This window comes from Macaca thibetana, chromosome 6, assembly GCF_024542745.1.
Source record: "Macaca thibetana thibetana isolate TM-01 chromosome 6, ASM2454274v1, whole genome shotgun sequence".
Lineage (NCBI taxonomy): Eukaryota > Metazoa > Chordata > Mammalia > Primates > Cercopithecidae > Macaca > Macaca thibetana.
The window spans coordinates 106,668,056-106,686,403 of record NC_065583.1 but is presented as its reverse complement, the minus strand read 5'-3'; the positions used below and the strand labels follow the sequence as shown (position 1 = coordinate 106,686,403).

Below are 18,348 nucleotides of genomic sequence, written 5' to 3'. Positions count from 1 at the left end.
CAGCTGGCAGAACTGTTAGGGCAGAAATCTAATTTTATTATAAAAGTTAGAGTCTTGCTTTAAGATTCAAAGACAGAGGATACAAGTTGAGACTCAAGTGTTCTGTTGATTCAGCTGGCAACTAAATTCCCGAAGGAACTGACTCTACTATTTATGGTTATCACTAATTTACAAATTATATCCAATAGCCCAGTAAAATGAATCAATAAAGTAAAACTGAGGGTATTTTAAAACTGACTAGAGCCTGTTCACGTCAACTCCCCCGAGTCTGCGAATCCTCTGCTCTGAGACCGTCTGGACTGCCTCGACCCCAGCTTTCTCTCCTTTGAAAACACTAAGAATAATGTCACTGCATCAGTTTTTACTAGAGCCAATCAACTGTCATGCCTGAAACAGGGATCGTACTCAGATTGCCCTCAGTCTCAATAATCACGAAGTGCACATCTATAAGAAGGGACACCAGTGGGTGAAAGCTCATGAACTCAAGGAGCACAGTGGACACATCACAGGTACTGACTGGGGCTCCCAAGAGCGACCGTGTGGTCACTTGTGGGGCAGACCACAAAGCCTATGTCTGGAGTCAGCAAGATGGTGTCTGGAAGCCAACCCTGATGATCCTAAGAATTAATCACACAGCTACTTTTGTGAAGTGGTCCCCTCCAGAGAACAAATTTGCTGTGGGAAGTGAAGCACAACTCATTTCTGTTTGTTACTTTGAGTCTGAAAATGACTGGTGGGTGAGCAAGCACATTAAAAAGCTGATTCGCTCCACAGTCCTCAGCTTGGATTGGCATCCCAACAAAGTTTTGCTGGCAGCAGGATCATGTGACTTCAAACACAGTGTGTTTTCTTCTCACATTAAAAAAGTGGATGAAAAGCCAGGCAGCATGACCTGGGACAGCAAGATGCCTTTTGGGCAGCTGATGTCAGAGTTTGGTGGCAGTGGCACTGGTGGCTGGGTCCACGGGGTCAGCTTCTCTGCCTGTGGGAGCCACCTGGCCTGGGCCAGCCACGACAGCACCGTGTCTGTTGCTGATGCCTCAAAAAGTGTGCAGGTCTCAATCTGAAGATGGAGTTCCAGCTGCTCCTGAGTGTGTCATTCATCTCAGAGAACAGTGTCGTGGCTGCTGGCCATGACTGCTGACCAATGCTCTGTAACTACGATGACTATGGCTGCCTGACCTTTGTCTCCAAGTTAGAGATTCCAAAACAGAGCATCCAACGCAACATGTCTGCCATGGAATGCTTCTGCAATATGGACAAGAGGGCCATGACTGAGGGCTGCAACATGGCTTTGGAGATGCTGCACCAGAATAGCATCGCTCAAGTCTCTATTTATGAGGTGGACAAGAAAGATTGTCACAAATATTGCACTACTGGCATCGATGGAGCCATGACAATTTGGGATTTCAAGGCCCTCTGGATAATGTGAAGCTGAGTGAGCCTCCACCATCCAGCATGACAAACTGTGGCTGACCACAGCTGCGCCATGGCACGATGGCGAGGAAGCCAGCCCCAAGGAAACACAAAAACACGTATCACGCCAATACCGTGTGGTTTTGTTTGAATATAAAATTGGTGAAACAGTTGGTATTTTAAAAGCAATGGTTTTTTGTTTTTGTTTTTTTGCAATTTCATTCCATTCTTGACCAAAGCTTCTCTTTAAGCAGTTTATTATGGAAAATTGTCACACTAACTTAAAAGACAGCGTGAGGGAGATATGTAAACTGTCCACTAGAAAATTAAATAAAAGAACTGAATGTGGGGGGAAAAAAAACTGACTAAATCTCAGCATTACTTAAAACCATACCATCAAATTGAGCATTGGTGATGACTAATTTGGGATAATATAATGGCTAGATATTCTCCTAGATTTTCACACATGAAGTGAGTTTATGCCAGTCTCTTATTAACAACTTCTCCCAATAGCATTGTCAAGGTAACACTTAGCACTGATAAACAACTAATAATCTTGTACAAGAATTTAAATATGGATAATTCAAATATTACCTCCTAAACCAAAGTCATCTGCTACACAAACAATGTAATAAATAGCCTCTACCTTAAATGCTAAATACTAATATGAAAGTGCAAATAAACAAAAAATGAGAGTAAAATAAACAATTATTTACTTGTTTAATGAAGCTGTAGGTGAAGTCTGGGAGGTCTTTTCATCTTCGCCTTGAGAACTGCTAAATTCAGAATCCTGAAACCGCTTTCCAATCTTTGGCCGCTTTAGATTACTACTTCGAGTACGAGTGGAAACTGATGTTTTTTCATGACCTGAGGAGAAAAACAGCAAAACTGCACTTAGTTGATTATATATTAAAAGGACTACCTATTAAAATACACAGAAATGCAAGAACTACACTGGTTTACACATATTCTCCACATTACACAGGTTCACCCTCCTCTCACACCAGGCTAAGAAAATTATTTAGATTATTATATAATCTAAATTATATAATAACTTTGTCAAGTTATATGAACTGTAGAATTAATTTCTCACATTTCCCTGTTACCTTGGGCTTTGCAAAGTGTTTTTGTATTTCACTTGCATTTTCTCCCAATAATCTTGAAAAACAAACAACGTAGACATTACCATCCCTATTTTATAGCTAAGGAAATAACGAAGAGAGAGGTACAATAGCTTACTCAGTGTTCACACAGCAAAATCAGTGGCAGTGGTGGCACGAGAACCTAGATCTAGATTTTAGAGCTGGTTAAGTATTCACTTACTCAGGGTGACATACCACACACACATGCACGCATATACACACACACTGCCCTAATGTGAAGTGTCTCAAATACTTACTGATATATCAGTTGAATTTCTTACCTTCAGAAGTGCTTGCAAAGGCATCTTTTAGAGAATCAATCTAAAAAAGAGATAGATTCAAAACCAAAGTTTTAGACTATTTTTTCTCCCTATGGATCTATTTACAGTTTCAAAGAAAAACTTGTAAAATGTTTTTCAAATAGCACTTTTTGTTAAGAACATTTACTTTAAAAATAAAAAGATTATAGTTCAGCTTCAGTTTAAAAGACTGAGAACATATGCAAGTCATCTAATATGTCACAGTGTGTCCACTAGTGTCTCCTAATTCTGTCCTCAGCCACCTTCTCTGCTCAGTCCACACGCTCTCCCTTCGCTATGCTTACTTCAGTATCTGCTTATTGATGAATTCAAATATGCGACTTAAGCCTCCAAACTCTCTTCCTGATTTCCAAAGCTCTATTTCCAATGAAATATCTCCCAGGGCATGTCCCATCCAATTTCACACTCAATTATTCCCAAAATGAACTTTATCTTTCCCCAACATTATTCCCTATCTTGCTTAATGACAATTCAGTCAGTCATTCTAGCCAGAAAACAGTGAGTCAGTAATGACCTCTTCCTAACCCACATTTAATCAATCACAAAGCCTTTCAATTTTAACTGAAGAATCTCTCAAAACTGCCCTGTCCTTTGTATTACCATTGCTTTAGTTTATGCCTTTACTCTCTTGAACTTCAACTATTCCAACAGCCTCCTCACTCATATCCCTTGCTCTAATCACATCCAGTCTACACCCCTCCATCCTGATGACAAAGTGATACTTTCAAATCACAAACTGTACCATTTTTTTGCTGAAAAAAAAAACAAGAAAAAACTTTTAATGGCCAACCACTGCTTAGAATACAAATTCTCTACCTATTCAATACCAAATACCTCTTTCATATCAAACATGCCATTTCCTTTACACCTCTGTAACTTTTTCACATGCTATCCTCTGGAATGTCCTAACAAAATTCCCACCCACCCTTTAAAAGTCATCCTCTCCTATGTACCTCCAATTACTTGCTATAATAAGGCAATTATTATGCTATAGTATATTATATATTTCCAACAATGGACCATCTAGTTCTCCCATGTCTAAGAACTGTATCTTTATATGTCCAATGCTTGCCATGGTAACTACTTCGTTCATCCATTACATGCTTACTAAAACTCCACAATATAGTGGGCACACAGCCTTCAATTTATAGAACAAAAGCAAGGGAGCAATTGTGATAAATCATATGACAAAAATCTTGCTTCAAGAAACTTGTAGTTCAACAAGAAAAGGTTAAAATGTAGATTAAGATGAATAAATAAAAGGTGCAAAAAGTATAAGAGAAATATATGTAATGTTTTATGTATAAAAACAGGAAAAAGCACGTAACAATACCATCATCGCCTAAAGAATAAATCATGTAGTTGAAATAAACTAAACTATTTGTGGTACTAACAAAAAGAGATATAACATAAATAGTTTAAAACAACAAACATTTTCCTTCAACTATTTAAAACATTAAAGTAATATGAAGAATATGAATTTCTAAAATCTTAAATAGGTTAGATTCTAAAATCTAATTTATGCTGTCAACTGTATGATATAGTACCACTGTAATATATTCTCACTCAAATGACACATCTAAAATTATTTGGCTTAGTATTAAAGTAAATCATTGCTCTCATTACATTTATAGGAAGAGTAGATTTTCTACTTTCCTTGATTTTATAACTGGCCAGTACTAAATGAATCTATGTATATCTGAGGAATTTGGACTGCAATAGGACAGGAGCTTATTTTCAAGTTTGAATTTCCAAAAGTAGGAAAAAAATTCCCAAAAATCTAACTCCTTATATATATATTCTTTAAAATATTAACAAATTTTCCACTCAAATAGTCAACTCTCATGCTAATTAAGACAGAAAATAAGCACAAATAATTCCCTAAAGTAGTTGTTTCTAAAATATGCCTATGCATTTACATAGACATATTCAACACTCACCAAAAATAAACTTAGATACACAGGTACAAAAATATGACTGCAATAAATGCCATCCCCCAAAACGCTAGACTGCTAGAGTCCCATCAACGGGCCTGTATTTTAAGCAGTATCAAGTACCACAAAACATCACTTCTAGAAAAGGACCTGGTAAGTCCTGTGGAGTTTGGTAATGGGACCTGTCCTTCTACTTTCAGGATACCTAATATTTGCAAAGTGCATTACATTCTACAAAGACCTAGCATATACAGCCTCGAACTTTACATAACAACTTCATAGTCTTTCACCTACTAATTCCACTTCTGGAAATTTGTATGTTAAGAGAAGTAATTACATATGCACAAGGATTCATATATAAATGTGTTTGCTCCTGGGTCATTTAAAAATGTTAAAAATTTAAGGATCCTATGTTAAGGAAACAAATAATGATAGTTACATAAAACAGATAATAGAATAGTGTGCTACTATTTAACAATCATGTTTTAATGATCTAATGCCACAGAAAATGCTTCCAATATTACATTAATGGAGAATAGCAGTTAAGCAATCCAAGAGAATAAAAACAAAAATACAATATATACAGATATATGCTTTATAATATGCAATATTAAATATATATGCAAAAATTTTAACAGTGGCTATATCTGAATAGTGGGATTATAGATTTTTATTTTCTTCTATATTATTTTATGTTTGTCCTAAATTACCTTTAATTAGCTCATAATACTTTTAACATCATTAAAATTATTTTTCAAAGAAAATTAAAGTCTTTAGTAATATTAACAGAAGATGCCAGGAAAACTAACACAGTAGAAATTACATAGCTTTGTTGAATGAACTATGACATTTAAAACTCAAATATAAACTGAATCTATTTTTTAAAAACACAAAAATTATTTACAACAATAAACATACAGACAGTGTACCTACAGTTAGCTGCATCTCACTAGACTGATTGTCTTCAGTTCTTGATTCATATTCTGGAACATATGCAGGACCATATTCTCCAGACATAGGTCTTTTAGGTTCATTTTGAGAAACTGCTGTGTATAGAGGAATTTTAAAAACTGTAACCCAATCAGTATTTGGTTTTAAGTGTAACATTGTACTAATTTTCCTAACAGCTCTGAGGAGCAGCCTAGACAGAAAGAGTCACAAAAATCTAGGTGTGAGATGTTCTCTTCACCAATACCTTATAATGCAACATTGCCATTATATACAATGTTAAATAGTTGTTTTAAGTACTTAGTAGCTTTGGGGAGAAGTGCATGAGATTAGGGGGTACTCTGGACCCCCTGGTGACTATTCTATGCCATTTCAGTAATCTATGTTTATTTCTTACCCACCAATTCCTACTGGGCTGTCCTAGGTCTTCTTGTTACTAGGGACTCAAAAGTTAATACATCACAAATATTCAAACTTTAGACAAGAGTCTGTTACTAGAACGATCACATTATAATACACCACTACTCTGGACTCTAAGACACAACCATTACTAGCCACTGCTTTTTAAACTGGACTTACAAGCCAGCAAGGACAGGTTACCAAAAATAAATACATAAACTGAACTCAAACTGAAAACACTCTTACCTGGAATTTTAAGTGCTTCTCTTTGTAATGCTCTGGTGACTGGTATTCGCTGGTACCAGTGTCCAACACCTTCAACTTCCCAAAGGAGTTCATGGTCTCCTGGGTACTTCTCAAAGTATTGCTTGCAAGCTGAAAAACACATTCAGAATTTTCTAGAAATCCCAAATATCCATTGTTTTGGAAAACAGAAGATGAAAAGTAAGCTTCCCAACTCACTTCATGGAGCTAGCATAACCTTGATACCAAAACACCACCAACACAACTCAAGTATACAGTAGTTTCATTTATAAATAAATTGAATTCTGAAGAAGAAAAATAAGGACAGAGACTTGTCCAAGTAGATACCAAGTATATGAAACAAGTACCAAGTATTTGAAACCGAGTATTTAAAACCATAGTAATTGAAACAACCTAGTATTGACATAAGGATATATAAACGGACTGGGGATAGGAGGGAGGAGGAGAAGAAAAATACCAAAAAACAAACAAAAAAAAAACCCACAAATAAGTAACAAAGAAACTCCACTAGGAAAGAACCACACATACACTACAACTTGCCAAATGACAGAAAAGGCATTATATTTCAGCAAAGAATGGATAAACTATTAAAATAATTGTGCTGAAATAAAAATCCATGTAAAAAAGCAATAAAGTCAGATCCTGACCTCACATCAACATAAATTCTAAACAAATTCTAAGACCTAATGTGAAAAACAAAATGTTTAAAAGAAAACATAGGAAAATACCTCTAGGACATTAGGGTCCAGATGGATTCCTTACAAAAGACACAAAAATCACAGTCCATGATGAAAAATTATGATCTATTAAGATTTAAAACCTAATGTATCAGGACTGTGCAACAGAACTTTCTGTGATGACAGACATGTCCTACTATCAGCACTGTCCAATACAGTAGCCACTAGCCACATGTGGCTACTGAGGAACTGAACTTAAACGTGTATTTAAATTAGTGACTACTGTATTGAACTGCACCATTCTACATGAGAATGATACCAGAAAGACACAGATTAGGAGATATTTAGAGTAAAACAAAGGATTAGTACTGAGAAAATATAAAGAATTTCTGAAATTGAATTCAAAAGACAGTTATCCCAAAGAAAAACTGACAGAGACTATGAACAGGAATTTCACACCTAATGAAATCTGAGTGGTCAATAAACAAAGATAAAGATGATAAACCTCACTAGCTGCCAAGGAAAGGTAAGATATGATTTTTACACCTGTGGGATGACATGCACCAAGAAGAATAAGGGAAATGGAAACACACACTCTGCTGGTGGGACAATAATTTTGCAACGGTAAAGTAGAAGAGAACTTTATGATCCAATTCTACTTCTAGGTAAAAACCCTAATTCCTTATACTGATGCTCCCTGACTTACACTGGGGTTACATTCTGATAAACCCATCATAAATTGAAAATACCACTAAGTCAAAAATGCATTCACTACACCTAACCTACCAAACATCATAGCTTAGCCTCACTTATGTTAAATGTGTTCTGAACACTTACAGTTCAGAACACAGCCTACAGCCTACAGCCTACAGCCTGGCAAAATCATCTAACACAAAGCCTATTTTATGATAAATTGTTGAATATTTCATATACTTTATTGAATACAGTACTCTGTAGAGTATTGGTTGGTTGCCCTTGTGATAACCTGGCTGACTGGGAGTTGTGATTGGCAGCCACTGCCCAGCTTCATAAGACAGTATCATACCACATATCATTAGCACAGGGAAAGATCAAAATTCAAATGACTGTTTCTACTGAATGAGTATCACTTTTGTACCATCATAAAATCAAAAGCCAAACCATCAGAAGTCGAGGGCCATCTGTACATATGCAAAAAACATTTATAATATTCATTACAGGACTAATTTTAAACTAGGATGACCGGATGTAACCTAAGTGTCAAACAGTAGGGAAATACATGAATAAACTGTAATATGTATGTAATAAAAATACTATATAGTATTTAAAACAAATGAATTATGGCTACCTAAATCGATATTGATAACACTTTTTAAAATGCTCAATAAAAATCTGGGCCAGTAAATGAACAAAATGATGCCACATATAAGAAGTTTAAGAAAACACTAAACAAGGCTTGGGCGTGGTGGCTCACGCCTGTAATCCCAGCATTTTGGGAGGCCAAGGTAGGCAGACCACAAGGTTAGGAGTTCAAGACCAGCCTGACCAACATGGTGAAACGCCATCTCTACTAAAAATACAGAAAATTAGCTGCGTGTGGTGGCTACTCAGGAGGCTGAGGCAGGAGAATCACTTGAACCTAGGAGGAGGAGGTACAGCCACAGTGGAAAACAGTTTGGCAGTTCCTCAAAAAGAATTACTGTATGACCCACCAATTTCACCCTCAGGTATACATCAAAAGAAACGAAAGCAGAGACTCAAACAGGTATCTGTACACCAACATTCATTGAAGCATTATTCACAATAGCCAAAAGGTAGAAACAACCTAAATGTCCATGAATAGATGAATGGCCAGACAAAATACGGTATATTCAAACAAAGGAATAGTATCCAGCCATTAAAAGTAATGGAATTTTGATACTGTATATGCTACAACATGATGGACCTCAAAAACATTATGTTTAGTGAAGTAACCCAGACACAGAAAAACAAATATTGTATATAATTCCATTTAGATGAGGTAGCTAGCATGGGCAAATTCATAGGGACAGAAAGCAGAAAAGAGGTTACCTACCAGAAGATGGGGATAGGGGAAAAGGGGAGTTAATTGTTTAATGGGAGAAAGTTGATGTTGCGGATGATTGAAAAGTTTTGGATATAGACAGTGGTGATGGGTACAAAACACTGTGCATAAGAGCCACTGAACTGTTCACCTACAAATAAGGTATTATATATAATTTTTTACAACAAAAAGTGGTTTGAAAAACAAGAAAGCACACTAAATAATATTTTATTATGTTTACAGACATAAATATGAAACAATAAGTAGGAAAATAAACACTAACTTCAGGAGTGCAATTATCTCTGGGGAGGAAAGGAGAAAGGAGAATGGTCTTAGGGAAGAGTTCAAAGAGAACATCAATTGCTTCTTTTATCACAATCAATAAACACTGTATTTAGTTCTCTTAAACTAAAACAAATACAGCAAAATCTTCACATTTGTTCAATCTAGACTTGGTACAGAAATTAGGACACTAGTCTATCATTTTTTTCCCTGTATATTTGAAAATACTTCTCATACGTTCTGGGTTTAGTTTCCAAAACTAAAAGGAAGGAAGAAGCTGGAGAAAACCAAGGCCACAAAACAAAACAAAAAGGCATGGCTAATAAACCAACTGTTGAGATAAAATAGAACACTGATAAATACTTCCAAAAGGAAAGAAAAAAGGAGAAAGAACAAATGGGACAAATAAAGAATAAATAGTAGGATGGGAGATTTAAACATTTAAATATCAAAACTTACTTGCAAAAAATGCACATGGACTAAAGAAAACATTAAGAAAATGAAAAGGACATGAGAAACAATTAACAATACACACATATAACAACTCATATCCAGGATACATTAAGAACTCATAACTCGGCTGGGCGCGGTGGTTCACGCCTATAATCCCAGCACTTTGGGAGGCCGAGGTGGGCGGATCACGGGGTCAGGAGATAGAGACCATCCTGGCTAACACGGTGAAACCCCATCTCTACTAAAAAATACAAAAATTTAGCCGAGCGTGGTGGCAGGCGCCTGTAGTCCCAGCTACTCAGGAAGCTGAGACGGGAGAATGGTATGAACTCGGGAGGCAGAGCTTGCAGTGAGCCAAGATCGCGCCACTGCACTCCAGACTGGGCGACAGAGCAAGACTCCATCACAAAAAAAAAAAACCAAAAAAAAAAACTCATAACTCAGTAAGAAGACAAGCAATTCAATACAACATAAGCAAAAGATGTGAACAAACACCTCACTTGTTCTACACTTTTTTAGGGTAGATGATTATCCAATAATTACACGAAGAGATACTCAAAAATCTTTAGTCTTCAGAAAAATGCAAATTGAAACCACATAATGAGTGAGATATCATTATCCACTTACTACTAGGAATGACTAAAATTAAAGAGAATGACAAAATCTAGTGTTGGTGAGTATGTAGAGCAACCAGAACTTCCATAAACTTACACTAACGGGAATGCAAAATGACATAACTACTTTAGAAAATGTTTGCAACTTCCCAAAGTTAAACACAATCATAAAACCCAGTAATGACACTGTTAGGTATTCGCTCCAAACAAATGAAAACAAATGTCCATCATACAAAGACATTTTCATGCAGCTTTATTCGTAATAGCCAAGAAAGGGAAAAAACCAAATGTCTATCAACAGGCAAATAAATTGTGGTATAATGAAAGTGAGCAATACACAGCAAAATAATAAAAAATTAAAAAAGGGATGAAGTACTGAGACATGCAACATCAATGAGCCTCAAAAATAAGATGCCAGATACAGAAGTATAGATACCGCATATTTCCATTTTTCATGAAACTCTAGAAAAATCTAAGTGGTACTGACAGAAAGCGTATCAGTGCTTGCCTGGAGTGAGAGTTTGGAAGGGAAGGAAGCTGGGGGACTGGTGCACAAAGGGAACTTTTGGAAACAAAGTTATTATCTATCTAGATTGTGTCTATAGTAGCAAAGGTTCATATGTTTGTCAGAAGTCATCAAAAATGTACCCTTAAAAATTGGTACATGTTATTGTATATAAATTATAACTTAATAGATATTTGCTTTTTTTTTTTTTTTTTTTTGAAACAGGATCTGACTCTTTCCCTGAGTCTGGAGTACAGTGGCTCACTGCAGCCTTGAACTCCTGTACTCAAGTGATCCTGCTGCCTCAGTCTCCCGAGTAACTGGGACTACAGGCGCACACCACTAGGCCTGGTTTTTTTTTTTTTCTTGAGACAGAGTCTCACTCAGTCACCCAGGTTGGAGTGCAGTGGCACAATCTCGGCTCACCACAAATTCTGCCTCCCAGGCTCAAGCAAAATCTGGTGACTCAGCCTTCTGAGTAGCTGGGATTACAAATATGTGCCACCATGCCCAGCTAATTTTCGCATTTTTAATGGAGATGGAATTTCGCCATGTTGGCCAGGCTGGTCTTGAATTCCTGGCCTCAAGTGATCTGCCAGCCTCGGCCTCCCAAAGTGCTAAGACTTTATGGGAAGACAGAAATTAGCTGATAATCATCTGTAAATCATTTGGTATTCAATTTATTTATCATTAAAATCACAGAAGAGAGTAAGTACTAACGGATTCTGCCTGCAGTGGATGTCTCTGCATCTCTCCTCAAATTCAGTAAAGCACTAATTAGGGGGTAATGCATTTTAGGATTATCCAAGGGCACACAATGCCCATCCCACTCTCATGTATGGATTTAGAGAGAAAATATGATTCAAGATGGGCACCCAATTCAGTACTTGGTTCCTGTTTTCTGGATTGCTTTTGATATTAAAGAAGGTGCGGAAAGTTTGGAATAAAAATATATTCAGTGGAAATAAATGTCTACTGTTAGACTGAAATCAATAGTAAATAATACTTTAAAAGAGTTTCTAGGTTAAACACTATCCAGCATTAAATCTTACCTCATTGAGTAGTTGTATACCTTTACACAAATGCAAAACCAAACCCACTAATGGTTTTAAATCACCACCAAGTGATATGTCCATAAAATGGAATACGGCATTGAAAATAAATGGAACTATATGAATCTGTATGGATGAATCTCACAAATATAAAGATGAGTAAAGAAAGCAAACTGCAGAATTCATACAGTACATATTTATAGTTTTTAAATATATAAAGCAACCTGATATACTGTTTGAGAATACACACATATGTATTACAAGTCTAAGAAATGTATGAGAAAAATAAAGCCAAGCTAGGTACAGTACTCATCCCAGGGAAGGGAAATGAGTCTAATTGGGTAGAAGTACACAGAAGGCTTCGACCAGATTGGCAACAAGCCATTTCTCGTGGATAGTACGTGCTGACATAGTACATGAGTATTTGATATCTTATTTTTATATCTTTTTATTTTTTTGAGATAAGCTCTCAATTTGTCACCCAGACTGGAGTGCAGTGGTACAATCTCGGCTCACTGCAGCTTCGACCTCCTGGGCTCAAGCAATTCTCCAGCCCCTCAAGTCACCAGGACTGCAGTCCCTCAAGTCACTAGGACTACAGGCACAAGCCACCACACCCAGCTAATTTTTTATAGGGATGGGGTTTTACACCATGTTGTCCAGGCTGGTCTCGAATTCCTAAGCTCAACGATCCACCCACCTCAGGCTCCTAAAGTGCTAGGATTACAGGCATGAGCCACCATGTCCAGCCAATGCCTTACTCTTTAAACTTTTTTTTTTTTAAATTGAGGTGAGGTCTCACTATGTTGCCCAGACTGGTCTCAAACTCCTAGACTCAAGCAATCCTCCCACCTCATCTTTTGGAGTAACTGAGATAACAGGCATACACCACCATTCCCAGTTTCTTTATTCCTTTTTGTATGTCTGAAATTTATTTTTGTTAATTTTAAAAGCTACCATAAACAAATAACACCCCCCCGCCTCGACCAAAATGGTCAAAGGATCTGAACAGATTTCTCCAAAGAAGATATACAAATGACCATTAAGCACATGAAAAGATGTTCAACATCAAAGCAAAGCAAAACTATGAGATGTCCCTGCACATCCACTAGGATGCCTGTAATAACATATACAGATAATAACAAATGTTGGTGAGAATGTGGAGGGCTATAATACACAGGTAACAACAAACGCTGATGAGGACGAAGATGTAGAGAAACGGTAACCCTCGTATAACATTGCTTATGGGAACGTAAAATGGAGCAATCACTTTAGAACAGGTTGTGGTACAGCCATACAATGGAATATTATTCAGTCATAAAAAGAAATTAAATAATAATTTATGCTACAACATGAATGAACCTTAAAAACATGCTAAGTGAAAGCAGCCAGACACAAAAAGTCACACGCTGTATGATTCCATTTATATGAAAAATGTCCAGAATGAGTAAATCCACAGAGACAGAAAACAGATTAGTGGTTGCTACAGGATGAAGGGGAAATGGACAGTGACTGCTAATTGGTACAGGGTTTCTTTTTGGGGTGATAAGAATGTTCTGGAACTGCTGGCTATGATTGAACAACTATGAATATACTAAAAACCACTGAATTATACACTTTTAACAGGACAAATATTATGGTATTTTTCTTTTGGTTTGGTTTTTTTTTTTTAGATGGAGTCCTGCTCTGTTACCCAGGCTGAAATGCAGTGGCATGATCTTGGCTCACTGCAACCTCTGTCTCCCGGATTCAAGCGATTCTCCTGCCTCAGCCTCCCAAGTAGCTGGGATGACAGGCACGCACCCCACGCCCGGCTAATTGTTTATTTTTAGTAAAGACAGAGTTTCATCATGTTGGACAGGCTAGTCTCAAACTCCTGACCTCAGGTGATCCGCCCGCCTCAGCCTCCCAAAGTGTTGAGATTACAAGTGTGAGCCACTGTGTCCAGCAATTTTATGGTATACGAATTACATTTAAAGTTTTTTAAGACTACCAAAACCCCAGAGAACAAATACATAAGGGCATATTTGCAAAATTAAGTTCTAGAGAGCCAAAGGTTCCAAATTTATGTGACACTGATATATACACATTTACAGTATTCTGGAGAAACAAGTCAGAAGTGACACAAAGACAAGATTATCATTTTTTAACTTAGTCCATTTACCTGTATACATGAGAGAAGACAGCGGATACCGCAAGCCAAGTGCATCTTCTGTAAAGGAATCAACAAAGTCCTCCAACATGTGAAGCCCAAAATCTTTACCTCTGCATTTCTTTCTCAGAAACATTGTATCAAGAACTGGCAGTTGGTAACTTTGGGTAAGAAAAGAGGCACATATGCTTCCTGTAGTAATAAGAACAGAAACCCAATAATTTTTCACATTAAAAATATACATATACATTTAGTGACATGAGTTAACAGTCTTTCTAAAAATGTTTAATTTTTTTCCCATATCAAAAAATGTTAAATAATAAACGTTATAATATAAAGTGTTTTCCAGCTACTATTAGACATTATAATGTATACATGCAATAATGAAAGGAGCTATGTATTTTATGTTTGCTAGTAGTATCATCAAACATAGGACAAATAGCTCAGTACCATATTCTAAAATACATACTTCATTATATGTATTATATATACCATCACTGTCTATAGACTTAAGCAACTTTAAAACTCATCAACTATTGAAATTTCAAATTTGAAGAGTATTTCAAGCCTATCATTCTAACCTTAGTACCTGGATATCCTTTTTTTTTCTTTGAGGATGTCTCTGATCTGCATTTTATTTCATTTTTTTAAACATTCATATTTTCCCTCTACATTGTTCCTAATGAGTACCAATTCATTTTTATCTACTTGATGATAGTAAAGAAGTGAATTAGTTCTCCAATTTTTTAAGGACTGTAGATAGGGGCAAATTGGAAACATTTGTCTTAGACATGGATATAATTTCCTGTAGATAACAATGCTAAATACATTTTGTATGTTTAAAGTTAAACAGGAGAAATAATTTGTAGTGTCTATATTAATCTCTCTCCTTATTATACAGCCATGCTGATTTGTCTTTTAAGAACCCTGCTCTATATCTGAGTTTTGACCATTCCAATACATGTATTAACTCCTTTAATATATCAAGGTAGTTTACAAGTTGAGGGAACGTGGTGGTGTGTCATACTTCCTGTTAATATTAGAATTCATAGTTATCAGTCATTATTCTATCATTTTTGCCTCAAATAAAATAATCTATTATTCTCAGATTATTCATATGATTTTGGGTAACTCCAATAATGTAGTTCAAGCAAGAAACAAAATGTCAAATAAACACCTCACAAATTGTCTTACCAATCATATCACTTAATGAGTTGATCAATATAACAACTTTTCTTCAGTTCAACCAAGTGATCTGAATTATTTATGACTGAATTGGATTACTTACATAACCTTCTGGAACAATCTCCGAGACTACCAACTAATTTAAATTTAGAATAGGTAATGCATATGGTAATATACTTACATCTTTTTATTTTCTTTTTTCTTTTTTTTTTTTTTTTTTTGAGATGAAATTTCACTCTTGTTGCCCAGGCTGGAGTGCAATGGCGCAATTTTGTCTCACTGCAACCTCCACCTCCTGAATTCAAGCAATTCTCCTGCCTCAGCCTCCCAAGCACCTGGGATTACAGGCTCCCGCCACTACACCCAGCTAATTTTTGTATTTTTAGTAGAGACGAGTTTCACCATGGTGACTAGGCTGGTCTTGTACTCCTGACCTCAGGTGATCAGCCCCACCTTCGCCTCCCAAAGTGCTAGTGTGAGCCACTGCACCCAGCCAATATACTTAGATCTTAACTGCTGACAGTTAGGTCTAGATTTCTTGTACGAATCTAACAAGTATTATTGTCAGAGGTGTTTGAACCAGCACAACTCCATCTTAAATAGGAGCTGGGTAAAATGAGGCTGAGACCTAGTGGGTTGCATTCCCAGACAGTTAAGGCATTCAAAGTCACAGGATGAGACAGGAGGTTGGCACAAGATGCAGGTCATATATACCTTGCTGATAAAACAGGTTGCAGTAAAGAAGCTGGCTAAAATTCACCAAAACCAAGATGGCAATGAGAGTGACCTCTGGTCGTCCTCACTGCTACACTCCCATTAGCACCATGACAGTTTACAAATGCCATGGCAACATCAGGAAGTTACCCAATATGGTCTGAAAAATGGGAGGCATGACTAATCCACCCCTTGTTTAGCATATCAACAAGAAATAATCATAAAAATGGGCAACCAGCAGCCCTTGGGGCTGCTCTGTCTGTAAAGTAGCCATTCTTTTATTCCTTTACTTTCCTAATAAACTTGTTTTCACTTTATGGACTCGCCCTGAATTCTTTCTTGTGCAAGACCCAAAAACCCTCTCTTGGACCCCCTTCTGGTAACAGTCTCATCAACAAGCTAACGCAACCATTATATTTTTAATACCTTGAAATTGAGGGGTTTTCATAGTAACAACAGTAGTCATCATAAAATTAAGAGACATTACTTTATAAGTAGTAGTAAAGTTTGAAGTACAAAGCAAAAATGAATGAGAAGAGAAAGCACTGTCTAGTTCTAGTTCTCAATACAAAGTCTGAGGATCTATGGTTGTTCATTACTCTGCATGCTTCAGGCTCCTTACAAAAGAATACTACTTATATGCAGAAAGTTTCTCATAAATTGATTTTTTTTTCTATTTTCACAGAAACATTCCTTCTAGTAGAGAAAAGGGAAATTCCAGCATCTCAGACTAGTGTTAAAACGGCCAGTTTACGGAACAAGCAATGCATTCACAAAGTTTAAATTTCTTCTACTATTTACTTGCCACGTACATGTTCCTTTCAGAAAATTAGAAAATCATGCGGTTCTCTTCCTTCTCCTACACTGTGCATATTAATACTTCTGCTCTCCAGGGTCTGACTCATACAAATGCAATCAAATAAAGAGCAGAAAAACTTTCCATATTATCAGGGACTTTTAAGATCCACCAAAAGCTGTGGATTTATCTAGTAAAGCAAAAACTATACCTGTTGTCTTAGGTAAAGTTTTCATTAAATTTACAAGCTCAGATTACATTTAATATAGCATTGTACATGTTAGATTGCTTATATTCCTCAGAATTCCATATTTAGCCTTCTCTTTTCTATGTGCTCTGAGTATTGTTATTCACCCCCAAGCCTTCTGCCATTTATCCAAACGCTGATGACTACTAATGCCTATCTTTAACCTCTGTAAAGCATGAGACTTCAAAATCAAGAATGAAAGAGCTTATCTGAATGTAAATAAAACAAAAGCTACTTGATCATCTCAATAGCTGCAGAAAAAGCATTTGACAAAACCCAACCTTTCATGATAAAAATACTCAACTTCCTCAAATACAGGGCATCTACAAAAAAAAAAAACAGAGTTAGCATGATAATGGTGAACCACCAGGTATTTCCTCCTAAGATCAGGAAAAAGTCAAGGATATTTACTCTCACCACTTGCATTTTGACATTGTACTAGAGGATCTAGTCAAAATAATTAGGCAAGAAAAAGAAAGAAAAGGCATTCAATATCAGGAAGCTAAATGCAAAACAGTCTTTATTTGCAGGTAACATGATCTTATATATAGAAAATTCTAAGGAATCCACTTTAAAAAAAAAAAACATTAAAACTAATAAGTTCAGCAAGGTTGCAGGATACAAGATCAATATATAAAAATAATTTGTATTTCTATACATTAGCAATGAACAATCCAAAAAATGGAATTAAGAAAATAATTCATTCATAATAGCATCAAAAAATAATAAATTTAACAAAAGACATGCAAAACTTGTAAAATAGAGATTACAAACACTGTTAAAAGAAATTAGAGAACATCTAAAATAAATGGAAAGATATCTCATGTTCATAGATCTAAAAACTTAATATTGCTAAAATGTCAATATTTCCCAAAACAACCTACAGACTCAAAATCCTAGCGAACTGTTTTGCAAAAATTGTCAAATTCATCCTAAACACATATAAAAATAAGGAGCCCAAATAGCCAAACTAATCTTGACAAAGAACTAGGTGGAGTAGGTTTTGGGGCTGTCTATGCAAAATCTGATTATGAATGGTTTACTGGGCCAGGCGCGGTGGCTCACGCCTGTAATCCCAGCACTCTGGGAGGCGGAGGCGAGTGGATCCCCTGACATCAGGAGTTTGAGACCACCCTGACAAACATGGTGAAACCCCACCTCTACTAAAAATACAAAAATTAGCTAGGTGTGGTGGCAAGTGCCTGTA

General features: G+C 36.4%; 1 protein-coding gene and 1 pseudogene across 8 annotated transcripts in view; one reads left to right on the top strand and one right to left on the bottom strand.

The window, feature by feature from the left end:
• FAM169A (family with sequence similarity 169 member A) overlaps positions 1 to 18,348 on the bottom strand; it is an 89,542-nt gene that overhangs the window by 19,921 nt on the left and 51,273 nt on the right. For 6 of the 8 annotated variants that reach the window (XR_007726404.1, XM_050793505.1, XM_050793507.1 and 3 more), the window contains 5 exons: positions 14,212 to 14,391; positions 6,406 to 6,534; positions 5,746 to 5,858; positions 2,840 to 2,879; positions 2,133 to 2,283 (listed from right to left, as the gene is read on the bottom strand). Coding sequence is in view for 7 of the 8 variants with exons in the window: in XM_050793505.1 (XP_050649462.1) it covers positions 2,133 to 2,283; positions 2,840 to 2,879; positions 5,746 to 5,858; positions 6,406 to 6,534; positions 14,212 to 14,391 (613 nt within the window). In the remaining variant the exon portion in view is untranslated. The remainder of the gene's footprint in view (positions 1 to 2,132; positions 2,284 to 2,839; positions 2,880 to 5,745; positions 5,859 to 6,405; positions 6,535 to 14,211; positions 14,392 to 18,348) is intronic. The other 2 variants (XM_050793509.1, XM_050793511.1) reach the window with 2 other exon arrangements.
• LOC126956515 (actin-related protein 2/3 complex subunit 1A-like) lies at positions 105 to 1,873 on the top strand (annotated as a pseudogene).